We start from the raw sequence: 22,718 nt of genomic DNA, 5'->3' as shown, positions 1-22,718 counted from the left end.
CTTCCCCGATCTATTTATATTATGTGGAAATCCCGGGGGTGATGTGGACATCCCGAAAGCGACGCGGACGTTACGGTTGCAAAATGAATGCCCTAACTACTAGGTGACCATGAGTGTAATTAGAAGTTAATGCTTATATTCTTAAAAACATGTAAAAAGATTTTAATCACCATGAATGTTACATAAAAGCCATACAATCAATACTAGTATAAAAGCACAAATCTATAGATAATATGCATAACACAGAAAATATGAAAGATAACCAACTATGAAAATAAAACATTTTGTTTGCTTCTGCTCACACAAGCGTTTATTTTGATTGTTTACAATACGTCTCTTCCAGATAATTAACTCATATTGAAACGTCATCATCTGTAAGTGAATTAATTAGCACAAACCATGCATGACTGTAGCAGTGTAAGTTCTTTATCATTCCAACGCCTGTAGCGACACGAAACTCACTTTTAAGGTCTCAGCTGAAAGTCTGCACCTCTTACGTTAAAATGCCCAGCGTTTGGCGGCGAAGTCACTACATTTTTCAAATCTTACGCCGAACACAAAAAGCTCAAAATTACTTAAAATAGATTTTCGGCGGAAATCAAATGCAGTAACCGATCAAAGAATTGCGTGCCACTTGAACCCTCCGTGAACTATGACGTTTAAAGAGAGAAAGACCTCCATCTTCAGAAAACTCTTTTTTTTCAAATTGTGCCCGTACGATATTTCAAAGCAAACTAAAGAATATGAATGTGATATCCTAATTGATGTAACATAGGACAGTGTAATCTTAATCAAGTGACGTTATCATTTGGGTTATGGTGGTCATAGCGCTAGTTTCTATTTTTTTATTGTTCGTTGTACATACTTGTACAGCATTATTGTCCGTTCATACAAAAGGTAAAAAGCATAAATACTCAAAACTGCAGAGGTAAAAAATTAACTTCGATATCTAGTTCATTTTGAAAGATCAAATTTAGGTTGGGTTGCCGTAGACCTCTGCCCTTTCAGTGAGTTCCTGTACAAGATCATTTCGACCGACTTCTCTCAGCACATTCATCAGAAACCTGAAGCCATTCTTCTCTTGTTTGGCGCGTGCGACAAATCTATCAACTAAGCCTTGCTGACCTCCGATCCCTTTGAACATATGGTTCTCCTGAATGCCATCCTTTTCCTGTTGCGTCAATTTCTTAAATATCTCCTGCACAACAACTTTCATATTTTCCTTGACGCGACTTTCCATGGTCTTCTGATTGTCTTCACAACCTTTATGTTTCAGCTTCCTTTCATCTATAGATATAATGATAATATTAATGTCAGAAAGGAACATAAAACAGCTCGGTTTACGACATATCTACTACGACTCTCTACAAACATATATACACAAGATCCCATACATTTCAAATTATCAGTAAGTCGAAAAAATGTCCTTACACAGTTGGCCACGTCAAGGGACTTCACAAATTCTACTAAATATTAAGTCTTTTTTTTTAAAATAGATACCTGAAAATGTTTTACAGACGATACACTATCCAATTTCCCAACTTGGGCAAGATCTTCCTAACTACTATTTAGATTTGCATATAGTGTTGCCCACGTTTAGAAACGATGTTCACTTCATTGCTTTAAAAATTCCCAAAATCATTTAGACAAATCTACGAAAGCCCAGAAGGATTATTTTGGAATTCAAAATCTGAATTAACAAACCAAAATATATTTCACCATATTTATGTTTTAGGATTAAAGATTGAATGTTACATACAAATTAACTTGAAATATGACAGAAAGAAAATCACACTTAGTGTTTCTTGGTTTCTTTTGTCTAAAACTACGCATTTACAATTTGCGTACGTGCGCATCAGACATTCGGAATGTGGTGCACTTGTAATATCGTTTTGAAATTCTATGTTTTCTTACTAATCAAGCAGTTATCGGCTTATTTTTCTAATATGTTTACCAAGCAACGAAACATTTCTTTTCTTTTTTTGTCGTATTATATTGTGATGTATGCTTAGCATACAAACAAGCCCGTGGTAAACAGGAGGGGCAGAAAATTTGCTCCACCCCCATATTTAACTGCATTTTATGTGAACCAGTTCAAATTATGACACTTCATGATATAACTTGAATTCAAAGAGTAATTGTTACAAAATATACACCTCTCTAACAATACGCCAGTTTCGAGATAAGAGCTATCCTGCGTAGGAGGTACGTTTAATAGAAATTTGACTATCTAAGTGGGACAGGGTAAACCTAAAGTCAGTGAGGAAGACGATAAAATGTATTAAAAGCGGTTTCTCTTTAAATAAAATGTAGGAAATACAAAATATTATTGAAAAATATGTTTTACTAGAGCAGAAACATAAAAACAATGTTATGTTTGAAAGCAATATCCTGGATATGATACCTACGACCAACGGCAATACGTGACATAATAAGAATTCCATATATCTAATTACTCCCTGAATACTTATCACTTACTTAGTTTGTGTATCAGTTGAATTTGGGTGATGAAACAGCGTATGAGAAACTTACTGAGTACATTCAATTATGCAGTGATGAATATTCGTCCCACTACCGCATGTAAACAAGTTGTTTCGCGCCTTACTATGTACGACAGTTCTTCAAAGGGAAATATCTCAAAACCGGCGTATTGAGTCTGGCTTGAGTTTTTACGGTCATTTTTTTTAAATTGATCAGTAGTTTAGGCATTAGATAAATCCAGGGATTGTATTACCGATTAGTTGAATTTTAACAGAACATAAAAATGAACCGCATCCCTAACGTCTACTGTGTACAACATAAATGCATAGTTTTTTATGAAAGGTGAAGATAACGAACAGTGATCAATCTCATAACTCCTATAAACAATACAAAATAGTTAGTTGGGCAAACAAGGACCCCTGGACATATCAGAAGTGGGATCAGGTGCTTAGGAGGAGTAAGCATCCCCCGTCGACCGGTCACACACACCGTGAGCCCTATATCCTGATCAGATAAACGGAGTTATCCGTAGTCAAAATCAGTGTGCCAAGAACGGTCTAACATGTATGAAACACGTCAGACAGCATTTGACCCAATGCTATATTGTATTGACGAACTAGATCGTTATAACGACCATAGAATTTGCGAAATGCTGACTTCAAGACTTCCTTTCTGTCGTATTTCAAATTCATGTACGATAAACTTAAAACTCCAAACTTACAATAAAGATGGCGCTCGTTTACATTTAATGAGGTTCATTAAAATATGTTATCTTCTTTAAATCATATATTGTGACCTATATTTTGATTGGTTGGTTTGGATATTGAATTTTTTAAATTTCGAATTCCAATCTCGAAATTCGAATCTTGTATTGCGAATCTTTTATGTCGTTTAAGTCTTCTGAGCTTTCTTACAAATCCATAGTAACACAGCATGGCTTTCTGCAATAGTTAGTAATCGAATCATTTACCTTTAGATATTGTCTTTGGTGCTTCCATTGCCTCTGTAAGACAAAACAAAATTAGCTTTTTATAGAAAAAAAATCGACGATCGCAAAATAATTTCGACAGTCATAAAACCAAGAGACGAAAATATTTTTACCTGCAATATACATGACCGAACGCAGTGAAAAACAAGGAAATGATCCCCTTTTGTAATAGTGTTGCAACTTTGTGATAATAATTCCAAAATAGGTATTAACCAACTTCGGAATATGAACCCATAACCTCAAAGAATATTATAACCAAAATATTGGCTTGTGCCCGCATAATGCTAGTCACGACCTGCTGCTTTCAAAGACACGCTTCTCAAAACTGCATGTCTCATCCACAATAGATGTGGATCGGTGATTCTGATAGACAGTATCAACATTTTATTTCAAAGTTTTACAAACAGGTGCACACCGCAGCATTTTCGTATACGATGGCAAGTAAATAACTCTTTAATTTATTCGCAAAAATTTCATTTCATGTACGCGACATGTCGTTACATTTATAGGTACCTGTGTAACGTTTTACTATCTGATCCCAGGTTATGCTCTTCCAATGAACAGGTTTATCACTCCTATAACAGTATACCCATCCTTTTCCTTTGGTTTTCTTTGTTACCGTCAATGGTATTTCAATGAAACAGCTGCTACCCTTTAAGAACTGCAATTCTTTCTTCCCAATATAATGATCAGACGCCTTCAATATCCCTTTGATTACAACCTCTATTTTACTTCTATCTTTTATCAAAAAATCTGAAGATTCATCGCCATCTACAAACTGAATCCAATTTCCATTCTTCCTTTGGCTTTCTGCCCTATTGTGGAGGTAGAACCTTTGGGACTCAATACACTCCACGCGTAGTTCAATCTCATCATCTTCGTTTTCATCGAACTCATCATAGTGAGGAATTCTGTACAGTATTAAAGCTTTACATTGGGATTGGACTCCTAGGAGGGTGAGAGATTTCTCTCTCACTAGTTTAGGTAGATCGGTTGGTTGGTCATCAGTAGGAGATGGGATATTGCCATTTACCGTGACGATGTAGGTCCTGTGGAATGAAAATGTGAAGCCTTTACGAAATTGGAACAAAGAGTAGAAGTAAGTATATAATTGCTAGATTGACTCTACCAATGGCAATCAATAGCAGGCGCATCGGTCATCATAGTTTCATGTAAGTTAATGGCGTACCACTATTAACCTTTGAAATCAAAGTATACCTCTCCATTCAGTAGGAATTGAAACGAGGTTTTAAAATCATTCAACAATCAATTCATTTTCCTTCATTGTACTTTTGATGTTTTATCTATTAATTTTTATACATGACAATATCATTCTTCTTTCAGCAACCAAAATTTGTAATTATCATAACATATTCTACGTGATTTATATCCTCTTTGTCACCTCTAAATGTTGTCAACTAGGGCTGTGCGGTGCACCGAAAATTTCGGTGCACCGCGATTCATACCATTCGATTCGATGCACCGATTACAAATTCCGGATTTCGGTTCGGTTCGGTTTAGATTTTACTTACACCTAAACAACAAATATGGCGTCCGAGTGATGTTGAAAACATGTGGTTTTTTATGCAACGGAGATTTAAATCACTACTGTGTTAAGAGTTAGCATTTTCACCACTCAGATACCAACAGAATATGGTTCGTAAGATCATTGCAGTTTATCTTTACATGACATATAGAATTTCTGTCAGTGGTGGAGTGAAATCAACATCGTAGGTAATAACACAGATTTGACAGTTAACATGAGAAAAGTAAATCAATAAAGGAGAGATTTTCAAATACTCAATTGATAGAATTGTTGAATTTTTGCATATCAATGAAAACAATATCATATACATTTTAGATTCACTATAGATTTGTTTAATAATCCAAAACTTATGCAGCACATTAATATAACAAATTTTGATAGACTGTCAGTGTTTTCTTTTTTCTATCAAAGTTATAAAATGCCATTATGAATAGATATGATGTTTACAAATGACAACATATAGTTATATAACTTGAATTAAATCAAATCAAATATGCTACTCATTAAAATTGTTAATTTTTGTGGTGTCATTAGATAAATTGGACCTAACATGAACCGAATCGAAAATAACCGAACCGTGCTGTTCTGAATCGAAACCGAACCGAATCGAGCTAACCCTGAATCGTCCCAGCCCTATGTCAACATATCTCGTTTTAAACATTTTAGCTCACCTTAGCTACAATCTATCATGCGTTTTTATGATTGATGTTTGTCCAGTAATTGTCTGATAACTTTTTACATTTTGACAATAGTCCAGGAACCGCATTATCATCTTAAACCATCTTGCCACTTTAAAACTCATTTGGTAAATATCAGGGAATTCCAGTGCAAAGGAAAGGTCTTTAGCGATGTGATCAACATCTTAAATCAATTGAATTACACTACATGTAGCATAACTTGTGTAAGAGTTTTCTCCTATATTCATAGATTGTTCAAAGAAGAATCCATGTGTGACAATTCATTGTAAATTTAAAAATCGATAAGATATTTTTCTTCACAAAAATCATCTGAAATACCATTAAGGTTCATTGAAGTGTTGTATCAATGAAAGGTGAATATAGCGAATAGTGATCAATGAAAGGTGAAGATAACGAACAGTGATCAATCTCATAACTCCTATAAGCAATACAAAATAGATAGTTGGGCATACACGAACCCCTGGATACACCAGAGGTGGGATCAGGTGCCTAAGAAGAGTAAGCACCCCCTGTCACACCCGCCGTGAGTCCTATATCCTGATTAGGTAAACGGAGTTATCGGTAGTCAAAATCAGTGTGCCAAGAACGGCCTAACAATCGGTATGAAACACGTCAGACAGCATTTGACCCAATGATAGGTTGTATTGACGAACTAAATCGTTATAACGACCATAGAACTTGCGAATATGAGATTGGTGTGGATTGACGTCTGTCCATACCTTAATCCCTAAAGCCTTGGTTTGTGTACAAGTGGTTTAAATTTTACATAAGAATATTGGGGGGGGGGGGGTGTCCTGTTTGTTCATACCCTGGCCCATGGTTTCAGGAAAGCATTAAGGGTCAAGCTTTTTTCTCAGATAATATAGTGAAATTGACATCGAATAGCATCTCCTCAAGAACTACAAAGGTAGACGATTTGAAATACAAGAATCTACGTAATGTGTTGTATCAAGTTTGCTACCAGTTTGACTCTTAGTATAGGTAAGACCATGCTACTTTTTATTTTGATTTTTCTAAATTTTACATAGGAGAACATTCATAAAAGGAACGTCTCCAAGAATATTCTTACGAACAACAAATGTACAATCATTCAAATAGTATTCCAAGCAATTGCAAGCTATGCAAAAGATGTTCATACTTACACAATCTTTTAACGGAACCTAAATACTGTATTTAGGGAGGGGTACTGGTAAATTGTAGAATCGATTTCCAAAGGCATATATAAAGATTCTTTGAAAATCATCTCCTCAAGAATTAAAAAGACATATGTAAAATTAATAATTCATATTGGTTTTTTTTTTTTTTTTTTTTTTTTTTTATGTAGTTTACGTTTCATTTAAGAATTTGTCACTCATATAGACACGTCACCAGCTGTAGGTATAGTACCACAAAATGTTGACCTATGTATGACGATCATGGCCTTAGCAGTGAGTAGCCGTTAACGCGTCAACACCTACCGTGACATGAAACAGCGCATATCCAATTGACACGTGACTTACACTACTGGGAGCTCGGGGAAGAAAGAGTCACAATATATTAAATGTATTAAGCTTGACACAACACTGGAATTGAATCTGGTTTCCCGGTTGTGAATCGAACGACTTACAACTACCTTACCGTGACCGGTTAAGTCATAATGTAGTGTAGATTCAAATTTATTCACACCATTCTGTGCATGCCAAGCTTAATTCTGATTAGATATTTACTCAGAAAAATGTAAAATATGGTCTCGTGAGCGATGTTGTCTATATATCTCTAGTTAAGTTATCTTTGCATGGAATCTATGAGCCGATTTTACGAAAGTTTTACCCAATTAAGACATAGTGTTCATGGCGGTGTGACCGGTCAACAGGGGATGCATACTCCTTCTAGGCAGGTACCTGATCCACCTTTGGTATGACCATATGTCCGTGATTGCCCAACTCTTCATTGTGAGGGTTATGAGATTGGTCACTGTTCGTTATAATTGATAAAAATACCTATTTATTGATAAATGAGCTATTTGATATATGAATTGATCGAATAATGAATGAATTGGGTGATCCACCCCTCTACGAATATTTTCTTCATATTGAAAAGAAATAGTCTTTATTTCATTGCAGTTTGATTCTACTAGACATTTCATCCACGAGAATGTAAAAAAAATGAGAATATCAAAATATTACATACGTTGTTTTTTTTTCAACTTCGATTGATACCATTCCCTTTCCTTCTGTGCACGTTACGCTTTCTGCATCCCATCTTCGTTTTCCACCCTCCATTTTCACTTGTATCTTAAAGTATTTTGACTCTTTGGTTACATTTTTATTTTTGAATTCTACGACAACGCCTGTTGAATTGTTGTCGGCATCTATGTGTAGACCATTTGATATTTCAAAACACCCAAACTCCTCCGGATTTTCATTCTTGTATCCTTCCACTCGATCTTTTTCAATGTTGTACTCCTGAAGAAATTTTATATCAAAACTGATATTGTAGTACTATGAACAATCGCACAGGCACAAAATTATATAAACTGTAGTATATCAGGTCTAAAGTTGTATTCAACATGTAGTCGTTTTCCTTATTATTCTAATAAAAAGTTTGTAATCATTTAATACTAATCCTTGTCGATATCATACCTTATATTTTACATTGACCTCCCCCTGAATGTCTGTTGCAGGAATCCTAATCTTACAAGAAGTTTCCTCATTCACGACAACTCCATCTCTAGCCTCTGCTTTCGAAAGCTTTCTTTCAACAAATGGGAACTTGTAGTAAAGTAGAAGAAATTCCACGCCAGAAATAATTGGACATTCAATCACCATACCCTGTTGGAATTTATACGACTATTGTAAAATACACTGCTGCACCATTGTCACGTGTAATCCACTGTGCACTCATTAATTACAAACATACATCGTAATACTTGTGTTAATGAATTTTAAACCTCTTACCTGAACTTTGATGTCTTTTTCTTTTATTGGCACAGGCTTTGCACCTTTTTTCACGATTTTCCCCCCTACGTGTGACGTAGCAGGCAGTCGTCTGATATCTACTTTGACTTTGATGTCACGTGTAATGTCACATAACTTGTATACACCAACAACCTCTGTGGGGAGGAGATCGTTGGTTTTGGTTACCTCCTCATACTCACTTAGGGACACTTTTGTGATGCTGGGTTCGAAATCTGGATCAAAATCGGAGCACAAAACGGCAACATCTTCACCTAGATATTCTTCGCCTGGTGGTAAGCTGAAACATATTCAATGAATGTCAAAACGGACATTGACATTGGAAAGGATAAACACGCTGCACATGAATCTGTAAAGAATCCAATGTTCTCTTATAAGATGTGTTTGGTTTGAGATGTGTGTAAGACTTTGCACTATGGGAATATTGTAAATACCATTCACAGTAGTTATGTATTTTGAAAGGTGAAGATAACAAACAGTGATAAATCTCACAACTCCTACATGCAATACAAAATAGATAGTTGGGTAAACAAGGACCCCTGGACACACCAAGGGTGGGATCAGGTGCCTAGGAAGAGTAAGCATCCTCTGTCGACCGGTCACACCCGCCGTGAGCCCTATATTTCGATTAGGTAAACGGAGTTATCCGTAGTCAAAATCAGTGTGCCAAGAACAGTCTAACAATCGGTATGAAACACGTCAGACCTGCGTTTGACCCAATGATAGGTTGTATTGGCAAACTAGATTGTTACAACGACCAAAAACTTTGCGAAATGCTTACTTTGAACGAGATTGTAACTATTAGAGGTGTGTAGTCCTATTATGTGGATAAAATGCAAGGAATACGAAAAACATACAATGTGATCCATGTAAATATCAACCCTATTTTAATTCATAGAAATAAATTTGATGAATATGCATATGACTTGAAATATCTAATTTTGCAGATTTGTGTGAACCTGAACCATATAGCAGAGAGCAGGTTTCCAGTCCATAAGCCTGCGTATCCGTCCGTGTTTAAGTTCGTTTCCTGTAATGTTTTAGGGGGTCCTTCGGGGGAAGGGGGGGGGGTAATAATCGTACACCTACGATCTTCAGTTACTACAGTAAATCCCCTTAGCTAATCAGTTCCTCGTTGATTTTTGTATTCATTCTTGTTTTCAATACCATATTATTTGGTCATTTTATACTATCTATGAAAAATTGATTAGAAATGAGAAGATTATAAGCGTTAAATACGTTTTCGAGTGTAAAAAATAAAGGCATCTTATTCTAAAATCCCTAAATTTGATAAAATATCCAATGCGGAAGTTCCTATGACTAGGTTTGTTTTAAAAGATTCCATTCTAGAACAGTCAACATAACAAAGACTAAGGACGATAACCAGGCTAGTCTCCAATTAAATTCAAAATAAAGGGACGACTTTTTTACTCCATAAAAGAGATTATAACCACTGCACTTGTACTTCACTTGTCACTCAATTTTTCTCTGACATTTACAGTCATTTGAGGTATATTGCATCACAAGTAACTCAATTTCTCAATTTTGCTCATATTTAGGTAAACCATTAATTGTGTTTTGGATTTTAATTCTACAAAAACACAATTGTCTCATCACGTATGTGTACTGGAAAAAAGATAAGTTATATAGGTACGGATACTTTTTTAAGTTGGAATATGCGCTAGATGTTTTAGAAGAAGCGTCACTCACCATTTCTTCCCGTACTCTGCCACTCTACTTATCCCATCGCACACTTCCTCAATATCCATAAGCACTTTGTTCAGTTCCTTGTTTGATCTATATTAAATGAGAAATAATGATAAACAAAATCACTTCTAATTAAACACTATGATTTTATGTATATCAATATATCCATCATTGTTATGTCGTGTACTTTGCTACAATTCTTTAAAAAGAAAAATGAATTGTCCTTTACACGTTTTTAAATCAGTTGTCATGATATCCTTTAAACTCTACCTTAAAAGTTAAATAAGGGACATAATACTCACCCGCCTTCAAAGGCATTTATGTTCTTGTAACACTGTTTGATATGGTTTATCGTGGGGGGTATTGTCGCTTTGAAATCGTTTGGAAATTCCTCACCAGAACTAAATGCACAACAAATCAAGATGTACTATAAACTTTACCTGTACTGTACAAGAAGATCACGACCATATATATAAAATCAGCTATTAATTATTTTATTCTTTATGCAGGGGTTCTCTTTACGCTGTTCTATGCAAGACAAGGAAAACATGGTATGATATTCAGAAATCGGTTAGGGCTCGTTTTTCTCCTTAGATTTACTTTACATTTATTACAATTCCATTAACTGCGATAATATACCTCAGTGAGTTGATGATTCGTTTTCCTTCTATCAAAATATCTTTCATTTTGCCAAAGAAGTTCTTCATTCCCTCCATGTGTTGATGTCTGAGATCAATAAACCGGAATAGATCGTAAGGGGAAACAATACATCTAAACATATATTTACGTTGCAAACAACGTTAGTTTGTTTTTTGTTTTATTTCTTTCTTTTTTTTTTTTTTTTTTTTTTTTTTTTGATTGACTATCTTTATTTACCTTTCCTTATCTGATGTAAATTCAAGTAGTTCTCTTAAACATGCGCATGCTCTCTGAATATACATATACTGTTTCACTCCGCCGACCAAAAATGGCTTGAATGCCTCAAACGACCTGTGGAATATTAAGAATTGAAAGTAAGTTATACATGAAATGTTTCAACAGATGTATAATAACGACAGAATTTTAGTAATCGTTTGTACGTAAAATGAATATGTACGACATTAGAATAATTTTGTCAAATATATATTCCTATAAGAATCAAAACCTTGATAGATTCGCATACTCTGTTCTAATATAAATTCTATTGAAGAACTGCTAGATAGTGAATCGTGAATAGTGAAATCTCTGAAATATTTTACGAAAATTAGGAGGACTTTTTGACATTGACAAAGACAGTTTTATGCATGAAATCAAAATAGCTCTTTGAATTCCCCGTTTTATGCTTGTCACTTTGGAATACTGGCAACTTTACCTTTTATACAATTATACAAAAATATGTAAATCATTGTTTAATCTCTGTTTATTGATTGTATATTGTTTAATGTCTCTCTCGAGAATATTTCACTCATATAGAGGTTAATCTCTGAACTTGGATTGTTTATAATCAGTAAGGCGTGTCTTACCTACAGTTGGATTCCCTGATGACTTCTAAAAGGGATTTTAATTTATCACACATGAAACTGGCAAACGTTACACATTTTCCAAAAAGATCCACTCTGACACTATAAATGAAAATAATGAGTAATTACAGTTATATATTCTACAAAGAACATTACTATTTCAGTGATAAAAAGCTGACGATAACGAACAAAAGTCAATGTTACCAAGACAAACACGTATCCCTTCGCATACCAGAGGTGGGATCATGTGCCTTGTTGGAATGATGTAATGAGTGCAAGTAAAACTTATACGGTACCAATTTTGATGCACCAGATGCGTATTTCGACAAATAATGTCTCTTCAGTGATGCTCAACCGAAAGGTTTGGAATCCGAAATAACAATAAACGTGTTAGAGCTATTTTAGGGGGAAACAGAGTGCAAAAAGTGGAGTCAAATTCGTCTAAGGATAAGAGCGATGCATGAGGGAGATAATCCTATAATTTTGAAATGAATTTCTAACTTTTATCATAGCAATTAAATATACATCCGTATTTTCAAGCTAGTAACGAAGTACTTAGCTACTGGGCTGTAGAGACACTCGAGGACTAACAGTCCACCAGCAGAGGTCTCGACCCAGGGGTCATAATGTAAAACTTATACAGTACCAATTTTGATGCACCAGATTCGCATTTCGACAAATAGGTCTTTTCAGTGATGCTCAACCAAAATGTTCGGAATCCGAAAATCTGTATGTGACGTTTGTACGCAAGTGCCCCTGGATCTTACACTTTGGCTATAGTACATTTGTAGCTGTATATGAATGATTCTTTTCTGGTCATGTACATTTTACAGACATTTTAATTCTGTAAACATTAAGCATCGTTAAACATTTGTACATGATAATATAGCCCAGATCCATTGTCCTCTGTTGATATGAATTCATGTGCAAACATTTCCTCTCGGACACAAAATTACGATATATTAGTATAACTACATCATTTGTTTTTACATGTAAAATGGTGTATCAAAGACTAATGGATAATTTACACACTTATACTTCCATTGAATATATCGTATACACTTTATCCTTCCATTGAATATATCATGTACACTTAACCTCCCATTAGATATATTATATTGTACACCTAACCTCCCATTAGATATATATCTTGTACACTTTACCTCCCATTAGATATATCATCTTGTACACTTAACCTCTCATTAGATATATATCTTGTACACTTATCCTCCCATTAGATATATTATCTTGTACACTTAACCTCTCATTAGATATATTATCTTATACACTTAACCTCCCATTAGATATATTATCTTGTACACTTAACCTCCCATTAGATATATTATCTGATACATTTAACCTCCCATTAAATATATTATCTTGTACACTTATCCTCCCATTAGATATATTATCTGATACATTTAACCTCCCATTAGATATATTATCTTGTACACTTATCCTCACATTATCTATATCTTGTACACCTAACCTCCCAGCAGATATATTTTGTACACTTAACCTCCCATTAAGTATATCTTGTACACTTAACAGCCGATGAAATATATTTTGTATATCTACTTTAGTACAGTAAACTTCCCATTAAATGTACTGTACATTAAATAATTATGAACACTTTACATTCCATTATGTATATTTGTACACTTAAAGGTCCATTATGTATATATCATATTGCTATTTAATTCTTGTTCAGCTACCCTTCCTCTGTTACATGTAATGCATGAGTGTATGGACTGTATGTATGTTTTGTAGTATATCTTACCTTTTTATCTCTTCTACCTTTACCCCTTCGATGTTTGCGGAATCTGATAAATCTATAGGTTTTTCAGGTGTGAGAAATCCCGCAATATCGTCCATAACAGCTGGAATTTCAGTTAGTTCCTGGACAATTTCAGACTCTCTAACATCAAATCTGGGATGAAGAAAGTAAGATATATGAAAGCTATGGGGGTGCAATGAAGACAAATGGTTGTTGCAGACTAAAAAGATCATAGATATAGCTATGTTTTCACGAACCTTTCAGTGACCCGGATGAAGAGGCGATTCACTAATTCACTTGCGGACTGGACCGTGTCCAACGTCACTGGCAAAATATCTTTACTGTATCTAATGTAATGGAATTCAATGGAATACATGTAATCATTCGTATGTGTATCATGAGGTTCACGAAATTGTAATAAAATTAAATCTTTGTTTAGAATATTCCTAAACATTTCCTATAGAACCATCCCCTTTCACTCCCAGTCGTGATAGTCTGTTGATTAGTCAGAGGGCGCTCGCGTCGCCACCGGAAGGTCCCGGCGTAGCGTTAGTGACGGTGGTGACAGCTCCTTTGCCAAACGTCTGCCATTAAAACGGATATGCTTTTGGTCTACAACTCGAACTTTTGGGAAACCCTAACATCATTTATGGCTGTGTTTCAAACACCATCACTGTGATACTTCTGCCGTTAAAATGATCGCAGAACTATAAAGACCTTTTTCGTACAAGCAGTCAGTGCGTCCTAAACTTGAAATAATGTCAAATTAATGACCAAATTAATCGTCTTTGGTATGCAATGTAGACTTTCATGAAAAGTAAATGAACATAAAATTACATTTTGAAAATGGGGCACCACATTAGGCCGATTCCCGGGGTGAGGGTTATGACTTATTTTCCAACGCGATTTTGTTATTACTAATCTAATGAAGTCCTGCAAAGTTCTAAATCAAACCGCGCTTTTGCTTTAACATTCTGTTTTATCTAAATTAATCGCAGGGTATAGGAGAGGAGTTTGGTAAAGCTGGAGTTTCTACGTCAACGTAAAAAGGTCTAGAACAACAGTCAAACGTCTGTGGTTGTATACGTCACATACCATCCACCAACCCACCCGACCCCTAAAAAATAAAATCGAATTGATTTCATTTCTAATAAGTAAACCTTATATCCAGAAACTAATTACATTGCTCATGGTAATATTACATTTACTCTCAAAATAAAATCATGAGTGATAACTTATCTATAACTATATTGCAAATCAATATAAAATACATAATGGCTGTAATTCTGAAAATGAGAGTTTTACAGAAATCTGTTCTCTTCCGAATCGTCTGTGTTTTCCAAAATCTGCAACAGAGATTTTAGGCATCCATGTGTCTTGCTGACCACGTCTTTAGCGGTGGTCCAACTCTTTGGACTCTCCCTTCAAAAGACGGGAAAATGATATAACCATAAAACAATATGATAGCGTCTCTAGACAATGAAATAACGATGCAGTGTTTGAATTAATCAATTATCAGAAGAGGAGTTTCTTCAGAATGTCAAATCATTACTTTCAATAAACAATTTTTTTTATTATATCAAGAATTAAAAGTCTTTATAAATTATTTATATCTATGAGCTGTATCAAGATAGATTTTTGCATATCAATAAAAAGCAATAAATTGCAATTGAAATAGTAGTCCATAAGAGTGAACTATTCCCGGGGGACAATCATCACGATAATACACGTAATACTTCAGTACTCAAGAATCGTATACATTTTGATGCACAACATACAAAGTGATGTTCTCTGAGTTTTCTTTTAGCTTTATAACAGCCTCTTTGATCTCGTCGATACCCATCTTCTGCACGTATATCCTTTGTCACTGTTTAGTATGCAATCTTGATATAATTTACAACAAGATCATTCCTCGCACCTGTTCATCGTCAGGTAACAGTCTGTAAAATGATAAAGCATTATGTTTTATTATATTGCTAACTTTGGTGAGAACCATATCAACATGAGCAAAAGGTAGTTTTGAAGAAAACAATATCATGTGGGTCCGTTCGAAAAGCTCTTTAAATTTCGGAATGGATACGTTATTATACCCAGAAGTCGGATACTATTAGACGCACATATCAAATTGCACGTTGCTTAATTTCGTCAGATTTTTAAGATATTTTTTTAATAATGATTTGTAGATTCAGATAGTCTATATACAATTTATTTTCCTTGTTTGATCGATTGTTTTGCTGTTTTCCGCCACACTCAACAATTTTTCCAGTTATCTGGTGGCGCCCAGTTTTTATTAGTAGAAGAGAGAACCCAGATAAAATGTACCCGGGAAGAGACCACAGACCTTCCGAGAGTAAACTGGCAAACTTTCTCACTTATCGGTGCGAACCCTCGCCGACAGAAGTGAGAGGCAGATTTATTTTGAGTGCGATGTTCTAACCACTTGGCCACGGAGCCCCCCCCCCCCTCCCCCGATATATACTAGCGGAAAAAAGAAACTGTGCATTATTTGATCTATGAAAAAATAATAAAAGATAACAGTGAACAAATTTAATTTTTTTATAATAATGTTAACAAATGTATTCATTACAACATTTCACAATACATTAATGTTAACGTCGATTAACGTCAATTTCAGCACACTCGAAAGACACTGGTATTCGAACTTGAATTAACAAAGTTAATAACGCGTGACCATCATTTGCGTTCACGCATACTTGACAACGGCGCATCATTGATGTCACTAAAGTGTTCAGAAATGTTTGCGGGATGTTGTTCCAGATGGTGGTCTCCCTGGAGGAAAAAGCGGCCCGGTATATATATTATTTTTGAACACTGAAGTCAAAATACGTATGAATGAAAAGGAGTATTGTTAATAGATAATTGATCTAAATATTGAGTTGAAGGTCCCAGCAAGAGATGTTTTCTTCTCATGCAAAAATGCTTTCAGATAAATCTGCTGTATGAGAACATAAAAATGGGTCAGCTAATAATGGAGCTGAATTTGTGCCAATGGGATTTCCGTACTGTTGGAAGACCTGATCACCAACAAACGACATGAATATTGTCAATGAGGAACTCCAGCTAATTTAATCAATGCTAACTTAATTTATGTGTAGAATCAGAGTGATATTTAACAAAGTAGGTCACAATATATCAACAGTTCCATGTACCAGTTTTATTGGAAAAAAACACCTGTTTATGTTGTCAAAAAGGTGGTCTTAGATTATCGCAAAGAATCGTCCAGTGAATTATTAAAAAGATGCATGTTTTGATGTTGATTTGGAAAGGTTTTGTGATTTCAAAATTACTCAATTTTCTGTGGAATTTTTGAGGATCTGCGGCTTTGATTTACAACACTTCTACCATATCTTGTGACACAATACGTTTGAAGTTTCTCATTCACAGCAGTTAATGTTTTCATGAGAAGTAGAGATAGGGGCTTGATAGAACATTTGCTAGATGCTGCAATGTATCTCTGTTTGTAGGGGTTTTGTTTAGTTTTGGAATCAACCCTAAGTACGCTAATTTATTTTCATTTATTTCATTGACTAGGATATCAAATCTGTTTAAAACTGAGACATAATTTTAAAGAATACTGTCTTTGAAAAGGAACTTGGAGTACAAGTTGGATTGCAAGCCAAGTTGGTTTGAAATACTGGTCGCGGTGGTACAGCGGTGGAGCGTGCGCTTGGTCACGAGTTCGAGGCCCTCTCGTGCCATGGTCGCGTCAAACCTATGATGTAAAGATAGGTAGTGATTGTTCTTTCGTCAGTTGTTTTGCACTTACAAGAAAATTAAAGTGAAGATAACGAACAGTAATCAATCCCATAACTCCTATAGGCAATACAAAATAGATAGTTGGACAAACACGGAGCCCTGAACATATCAGAGGTGGAATCAGGTGTTTAGGAGGAGTACACATCTCCTCTTGACCGGTCACACCCACCTTGAGCCCTCTATCTTGAACATATAAAGAGTAATCCGCAGTCAAAATCAGTATGTAAAGAACGGCCTAACATTTGGTATGAAAACATCAGACAGCGATCGACCTAACGACATGTTATAATTACAAATAAGATCATCATATCGACTATAGAATTTGAGAAATGCTTTCTTCAAACGCGACTGTTGAAACCCCTGTAGAAGAGAGAATCACAGGTCTTTCGTATACTAGTATCACCTCAAAACCGGAGGTCCAGTATTGCGACAGGCGTTGTCATGTTAAAGAACCCTCACTGCTATGACCCTGAGCACAACCATACTTTGTAAGTCTAAATTTGTATTTCACCTACAGTTGGTGATGTCTCAATATGAATGCATTTCTCAGAGGGAATTAAAACAAACCAACGACCAACAGTTATTAGAAAAGCCTTATAACCTTCTGTTTTTCGTAACCATAAGTGATGAAAGAATTAGAAATATGCATTGGTTACAGCTGAGAAAGCTTTACCATATTATCTTTCTTTGCAGATGGTACAAACTTTTGTTTCAATGTGTCTCCTACCGGATTTTGATAGACGTCTTAAGCTTTTTATCTATTCTTAAAAGGTGTCAAATTATTTCTCTTCATATTTAGTTCATCGTCTGGCATAATCTTCTACAGAATTCACCATAGACTATTCTGAGACGAAGTTCTATCGTCATTTTGAAGATCGCGACTCTCTAAAATTTAACTTTTTAAAATACTGTGGAATCATCATTGTTGATGGGGAATTGATGTTCGGGGATTTCGTGCGTCACTCTTACGCATGAATTTACGTGTCCTCGAACATTTTTTAAACCAAGAAGAGTTGTCTCTCCTAGTGACATCGTATCGCTTATATAAAACTTATACGGTACCAATTTTGATGCACCAGATGCGCATTTCGACAAACAATGTCTCTTCAATGATGCTCAACCAAAATGTTTGAAATTCGAAATAACGATAAATTTGCTAGAGGTATTATAGGGAAAAACAGAGTGTCAAAAAGTGGAGTAAATATGCATCCGTATTTTCAAGCTAGTAACGAAGTACTTAGCTACTGGGCTGTAGAGACTAACAGTCCATCAGCAGAGGCCTCGACCCAGGGGTTATAATGTAAAACTTAAACGGTACCAATTTTGATGCACCAGATGCGCATTTCGACGAATAATGTCTAGTCTCTTCAGTGATGCTCAACCGAAATGTTTATCCACGAAATTAGGTCCCCACGAACCAGCAAAATTTTGCTTACCCACGAACATTGGTCCCCACGAATTAAAATGATTCCACAGGAAGTGAATTCAGGTCGTCACTTTTAACTATAACGACATCACCAGCAACATTTGACATGTTCACTCGTACTGTAGGTGAAAGAAGCCCAAGAAGATGTAAGTGGATTTTTTATTACATGGTCCGTGTTTTGGCACTGTAAGCTGGTTTGTGATTAAAACGTTTGGATGCAGTAGTATGGGTATATTTGTGGGATATTATGGGTGTGTTCTTGAACTTGAGATTTTATGGAATGCAAGACTGGACATTTTAGGAAGAAAAATGTTGCTGATGTTGACACCATTCCTACTTTTGTTAGTAAATTTCAGTAAAATTAAGGATTATCAAACGTGACAAGCGCTGGTTTATATTCCTTAATGGGCAACATTCATAACCATGTATATCATTTAGTCTGTATTCTGATGTTGAAAAATCTGAGCATGGACTACTGTAGCTTTTATGGTAAATTGTCTCTAGAATTTTTATCATCATCGACAAGATGGTTGGTAATATATTGTTTAACAGACAGCTCGCGAACCTTTCACTTATATGGAGACGTCCCCATTGCCGGTGAAGGGCTGCAAAATCTAGGCCTACATGTATTCCTGTATACAACGTCACACTCGAGGAGTCGTCACTGTGGATCACGAGGGCTCGACTCCGAAGAAAAGCAAATGCAGTATCACCGGGTATAAGTTCGATTTCTCACAAAATACACAATGTTTCTGCAAACATCATGTTGCATAGTGTCGTAGATATATCTTGATCAATCAAATTTGTCACCGAGTTCACAAACCCGTACTTACCTCAAACACTTGGTTCGTTTTTCACGAAGTCTACAACATTGAAAATAATGATTTACATCCATCTTTCACGGTCATTTCATCTCTTTGCATACTTGATTTGTTTGGTATAGAGTATGTATATCCCAGACCATGCTTGTTGATTCTACGACACTATGTGATGTTTGCAGAAATACAATGTATTGCTTACAGTGAAAATATTTTAATTCGTGGGGGCCAATGTTCGTGGGTAAGCAAAATTTTGCCGGTTCGTGGAGACGTAATTTCGTGGAAAAGCGATACAAGGTCACTGGGAGAGATAACTCTACTTGGTTTTAAAAAAATGTTTTAGACACGTAAATCCCCCACGAAGAATGATGATTCCACAGTATTTTATGAGAAAATCGATCTCATAATCGATGATACTGCTTTTGCTCCGCTTCGGGGCCGAACCCTCGTGATCCACAGTGACAACCCCTCGAGTGTGACTGTGTATACGGTGTGTATGTTCGGTACTTACGGCCTTTGAGCTGGGGGGGGGGGTCTTCATCGTACCACACTTGCTGTGACACGGGACCTTGATTTCTGAGATCTTATCTGAAGGACCGTCCCATTTATTCACATCTTACGACAAGCAAGGGATAATGAGGACCTATTCTAAGCAAGATCCCCACGGGACTGTCCGAAGATGAAATGATCTTGGATCCCTCGGTTTCCCCGACATAAGTCATTCTACAAAGTTTACACTTATTAGCGTAGACAATATTAGAAGCTGTACAGGTCATGTGTTTTTTTTAAGTTCTGGTGCATGAACTACGTCCAATGAGATTACAAAGAAATAAATTCTTATTGATTAATATATCACCAGTTTTACGGTTTTAACAGAACATGTGATATGGGGCACATGTAGTACGAAAACGAATCATCAAAAATACCCTTCAGAGAAACACGACATTCTTTAATTTGGGTACATAACTTATCATTTTTCCCCTAAACTTTTATTTGACGACTGTACAAATGACAAATTTTTGATAACTCGAAGAAAAATTCGAGGAGCATAAACCGTTCTGCTAGAGACCCCAAAGAATGATACTGGTTATACATACCTTATGATGACCAATCTGCAAAATCACCACAGACGTCTTATTTATGTGTTAGAATAGATAACGGCAACAAAAAATATTGATCAGCAATTATAGATTTCGCCGAAATCTAAGGGGAAGTTTGGGGGATTGATTTATTCGACATATTCATACATATGATTTTACACCTTGAAAACAAGCTCCGCCCCTTACCTCCCAGCGAAAATCGCGGCCTTTAATTAAATCGATTCTATATAAGCAGATAAGACTGAAGAGGTAAATAAAACTTATCTCTTTAGAAAATCAGGTTTTCTTGAATTTTGACAAAACGCGCACGTAAGCGTACATTTACTGATTTACTTAAATGACATTATCACTGTGTAGAGATGTCGCGATCGTGGAGGTAAAGATAAACCCATTATGGCCATAGAACGGTAACGAGGGGTCGGGTCGGCCTATGAGCTAGGCATTTGCCGTCACCTGGAAGTTCCTAATTGTACATGAACTAGAGAAGACAACGAGCGGTCTCATAAATCCCATAAAAGATACAAAATTAGCACAAGGGCAAACACGGGCCCTTGGACATACATAGATGGAATTAGGTGCCCAGGAGGAGTATGCTGCCCCTGATGACCAGTCACATCCACCGTCACCCTTATGTCTTGATCAGGGAAACGAAATAATCCGTAGTCAAAATCAGTATACCAAAGAATGGTCTTACAATTGGTATGAAACACGTCGGACAACTTTCGACCCATTGACAAGTTGTATTTGCAAATTAGGTTATTATTAGCGAACATAAAATTTGCGAAATGTTGACTTTATACGTATTTTCCTTCTAGTATCATTGACTGGTGGCTTCTAGTATTATTGACTGTTAGCTATTAGTGACTGGTAGCTTTTAGCATTATTGATTGGTGGCTTTTAGTATTATTGACTGGTGGCTTTTAGTATCATTGACTGATAGCATCTAGTATTATTGACTGTTAGCTATTATTGACTGGTAGCTTCTAGTATTATTGACTGTTAGCTATTAGTGACTGGTAGCTTTCACTATTATTGACCGGTGACTTCTAGTATTATTGACTGGTGGCTTTTAGTATCATTGACTGATAGCATCTAGTATTATTGACTGTTAGCTATTATTGACTGGTAGCTTCTAGTATTATTGACTGGTAGCTTCTATCATTATTGACTGCTAAGTTTCAGTGTAATTTCTTGAAACATATTTCCTTGTAAAATGTTGAGATATAAATAGTCTTCCATGAGTTGTCAGAACTTATAAAATATCCCACCTTATTTTCGCAAATGTTTCAATCATCTCCCTTTGTAAGGGAACATGGACATGTATTTGAACATTTGAAATCTGAATTTTATACTCTGACTAAATGGTCTGTATCACGCTTGGCTGAAACTGACACAGTTAGAGATGTGAAAAATGTACAAATGTAGAATGATGGACGAACGGACATATACATAGATAGATAGAAATAAAAGAACATTTCAGTACGCATTTTAATCAGAATATAAAATCATTATACTTTTTTTAATACAGCATTTGATATTAACAGTTTTGCACTTCACAATGTTATCTGTACTTCAATCTTTAATAGAATTATCTCTGGAGGCGCATTTTAATCAGTATATAAACTCATTATACTTTTTTTAATACAACATTTGATATTAACAGTTTTGCACTTCACAATGTTATCTGTACTTCAATCTTTAATAGAATTATCTCTGGAGGCGCATTTTAATCAGTATATAAACTCATTATACTTTTTTTAATACAACATTTGATATTAACAGTTTTGCACTTCACAATGTTATCTGTACTTCAATCTTTATTAGAATTGTCTCGGGAGCGTCTGTCATTTTAATCAGATACAGTGTTAATCAAAGCCGTCGTTGCGCCGAGACGTGTAAAACGGTGCAAATCGAACTACATGTACTTGTGGCTGAGTCCCCCCCTCT

At 35.6% G+C, this 22,718-nt stretch overlaps 1 protein-coding gene across 1 annotated transcript; it reads right to left on the bottom strand.

Moving 5' to 3' along the window:
• Positions 1 to 146: 146 nt before the first annotated feature.
• On the bottom strand, positions 147 to 20,890 carry LOC125665484 (uncharacterized). The gene is made up of 16 exons (XM_056152246.1): positions 20,769 to 20,890; positions 15,429 to 15,590; positions 14,956 to 15,072; positions 13,908 to 13,997; positions 13,654 to 13,803; positions 11,877 to 11,975; positions 11,251 to 11,364; positions 11,014 to 11,100; positions 10,677 to 10,775; positions 10,378 to 10,464; positions 8,650 to 8,947; positions 8,335 to 8,523; positions 7,883 to 8,157; positions 3,983 to 4,518; positions 3,452 to 3,484; positions 147 to 1,287 (listed from the first exon to the last, which is right to left on the bottom strand). Exons 2-16 carry the CDS (start codon positions 15,491 to 15,493, stop codon positions 974 to 976), a joined length of 2,553 nt encoding a protein of 850 aa, XP_056008221.1. The 5' UTR covers positions 15,494 to 15,590; positions 20,769 to 20,890; the 3' UTR covers positions 147 to 973.
• Positions 20,891 to 22,718: the final 1,828 nt, after the last annotated feature.

The sequence above is a fragment of the Ostrea edulis genome, chromosome 10 (assembly GCF_947568905.1).
Source record: "Ostrea edulis chromosome 10, xbOstEdul1.1, whole genome shotgun sequence".
NCBI lineage: Eukaryota > Metazoa > Mollusca > Bivalvia > Ostreida > Ostreidae > Ostrea > Ostrea edulis.
Note: the sequence above shows the minus strand (reverse complement) of the source record. Positions and strands in the feature narration are given on the sequence as shown.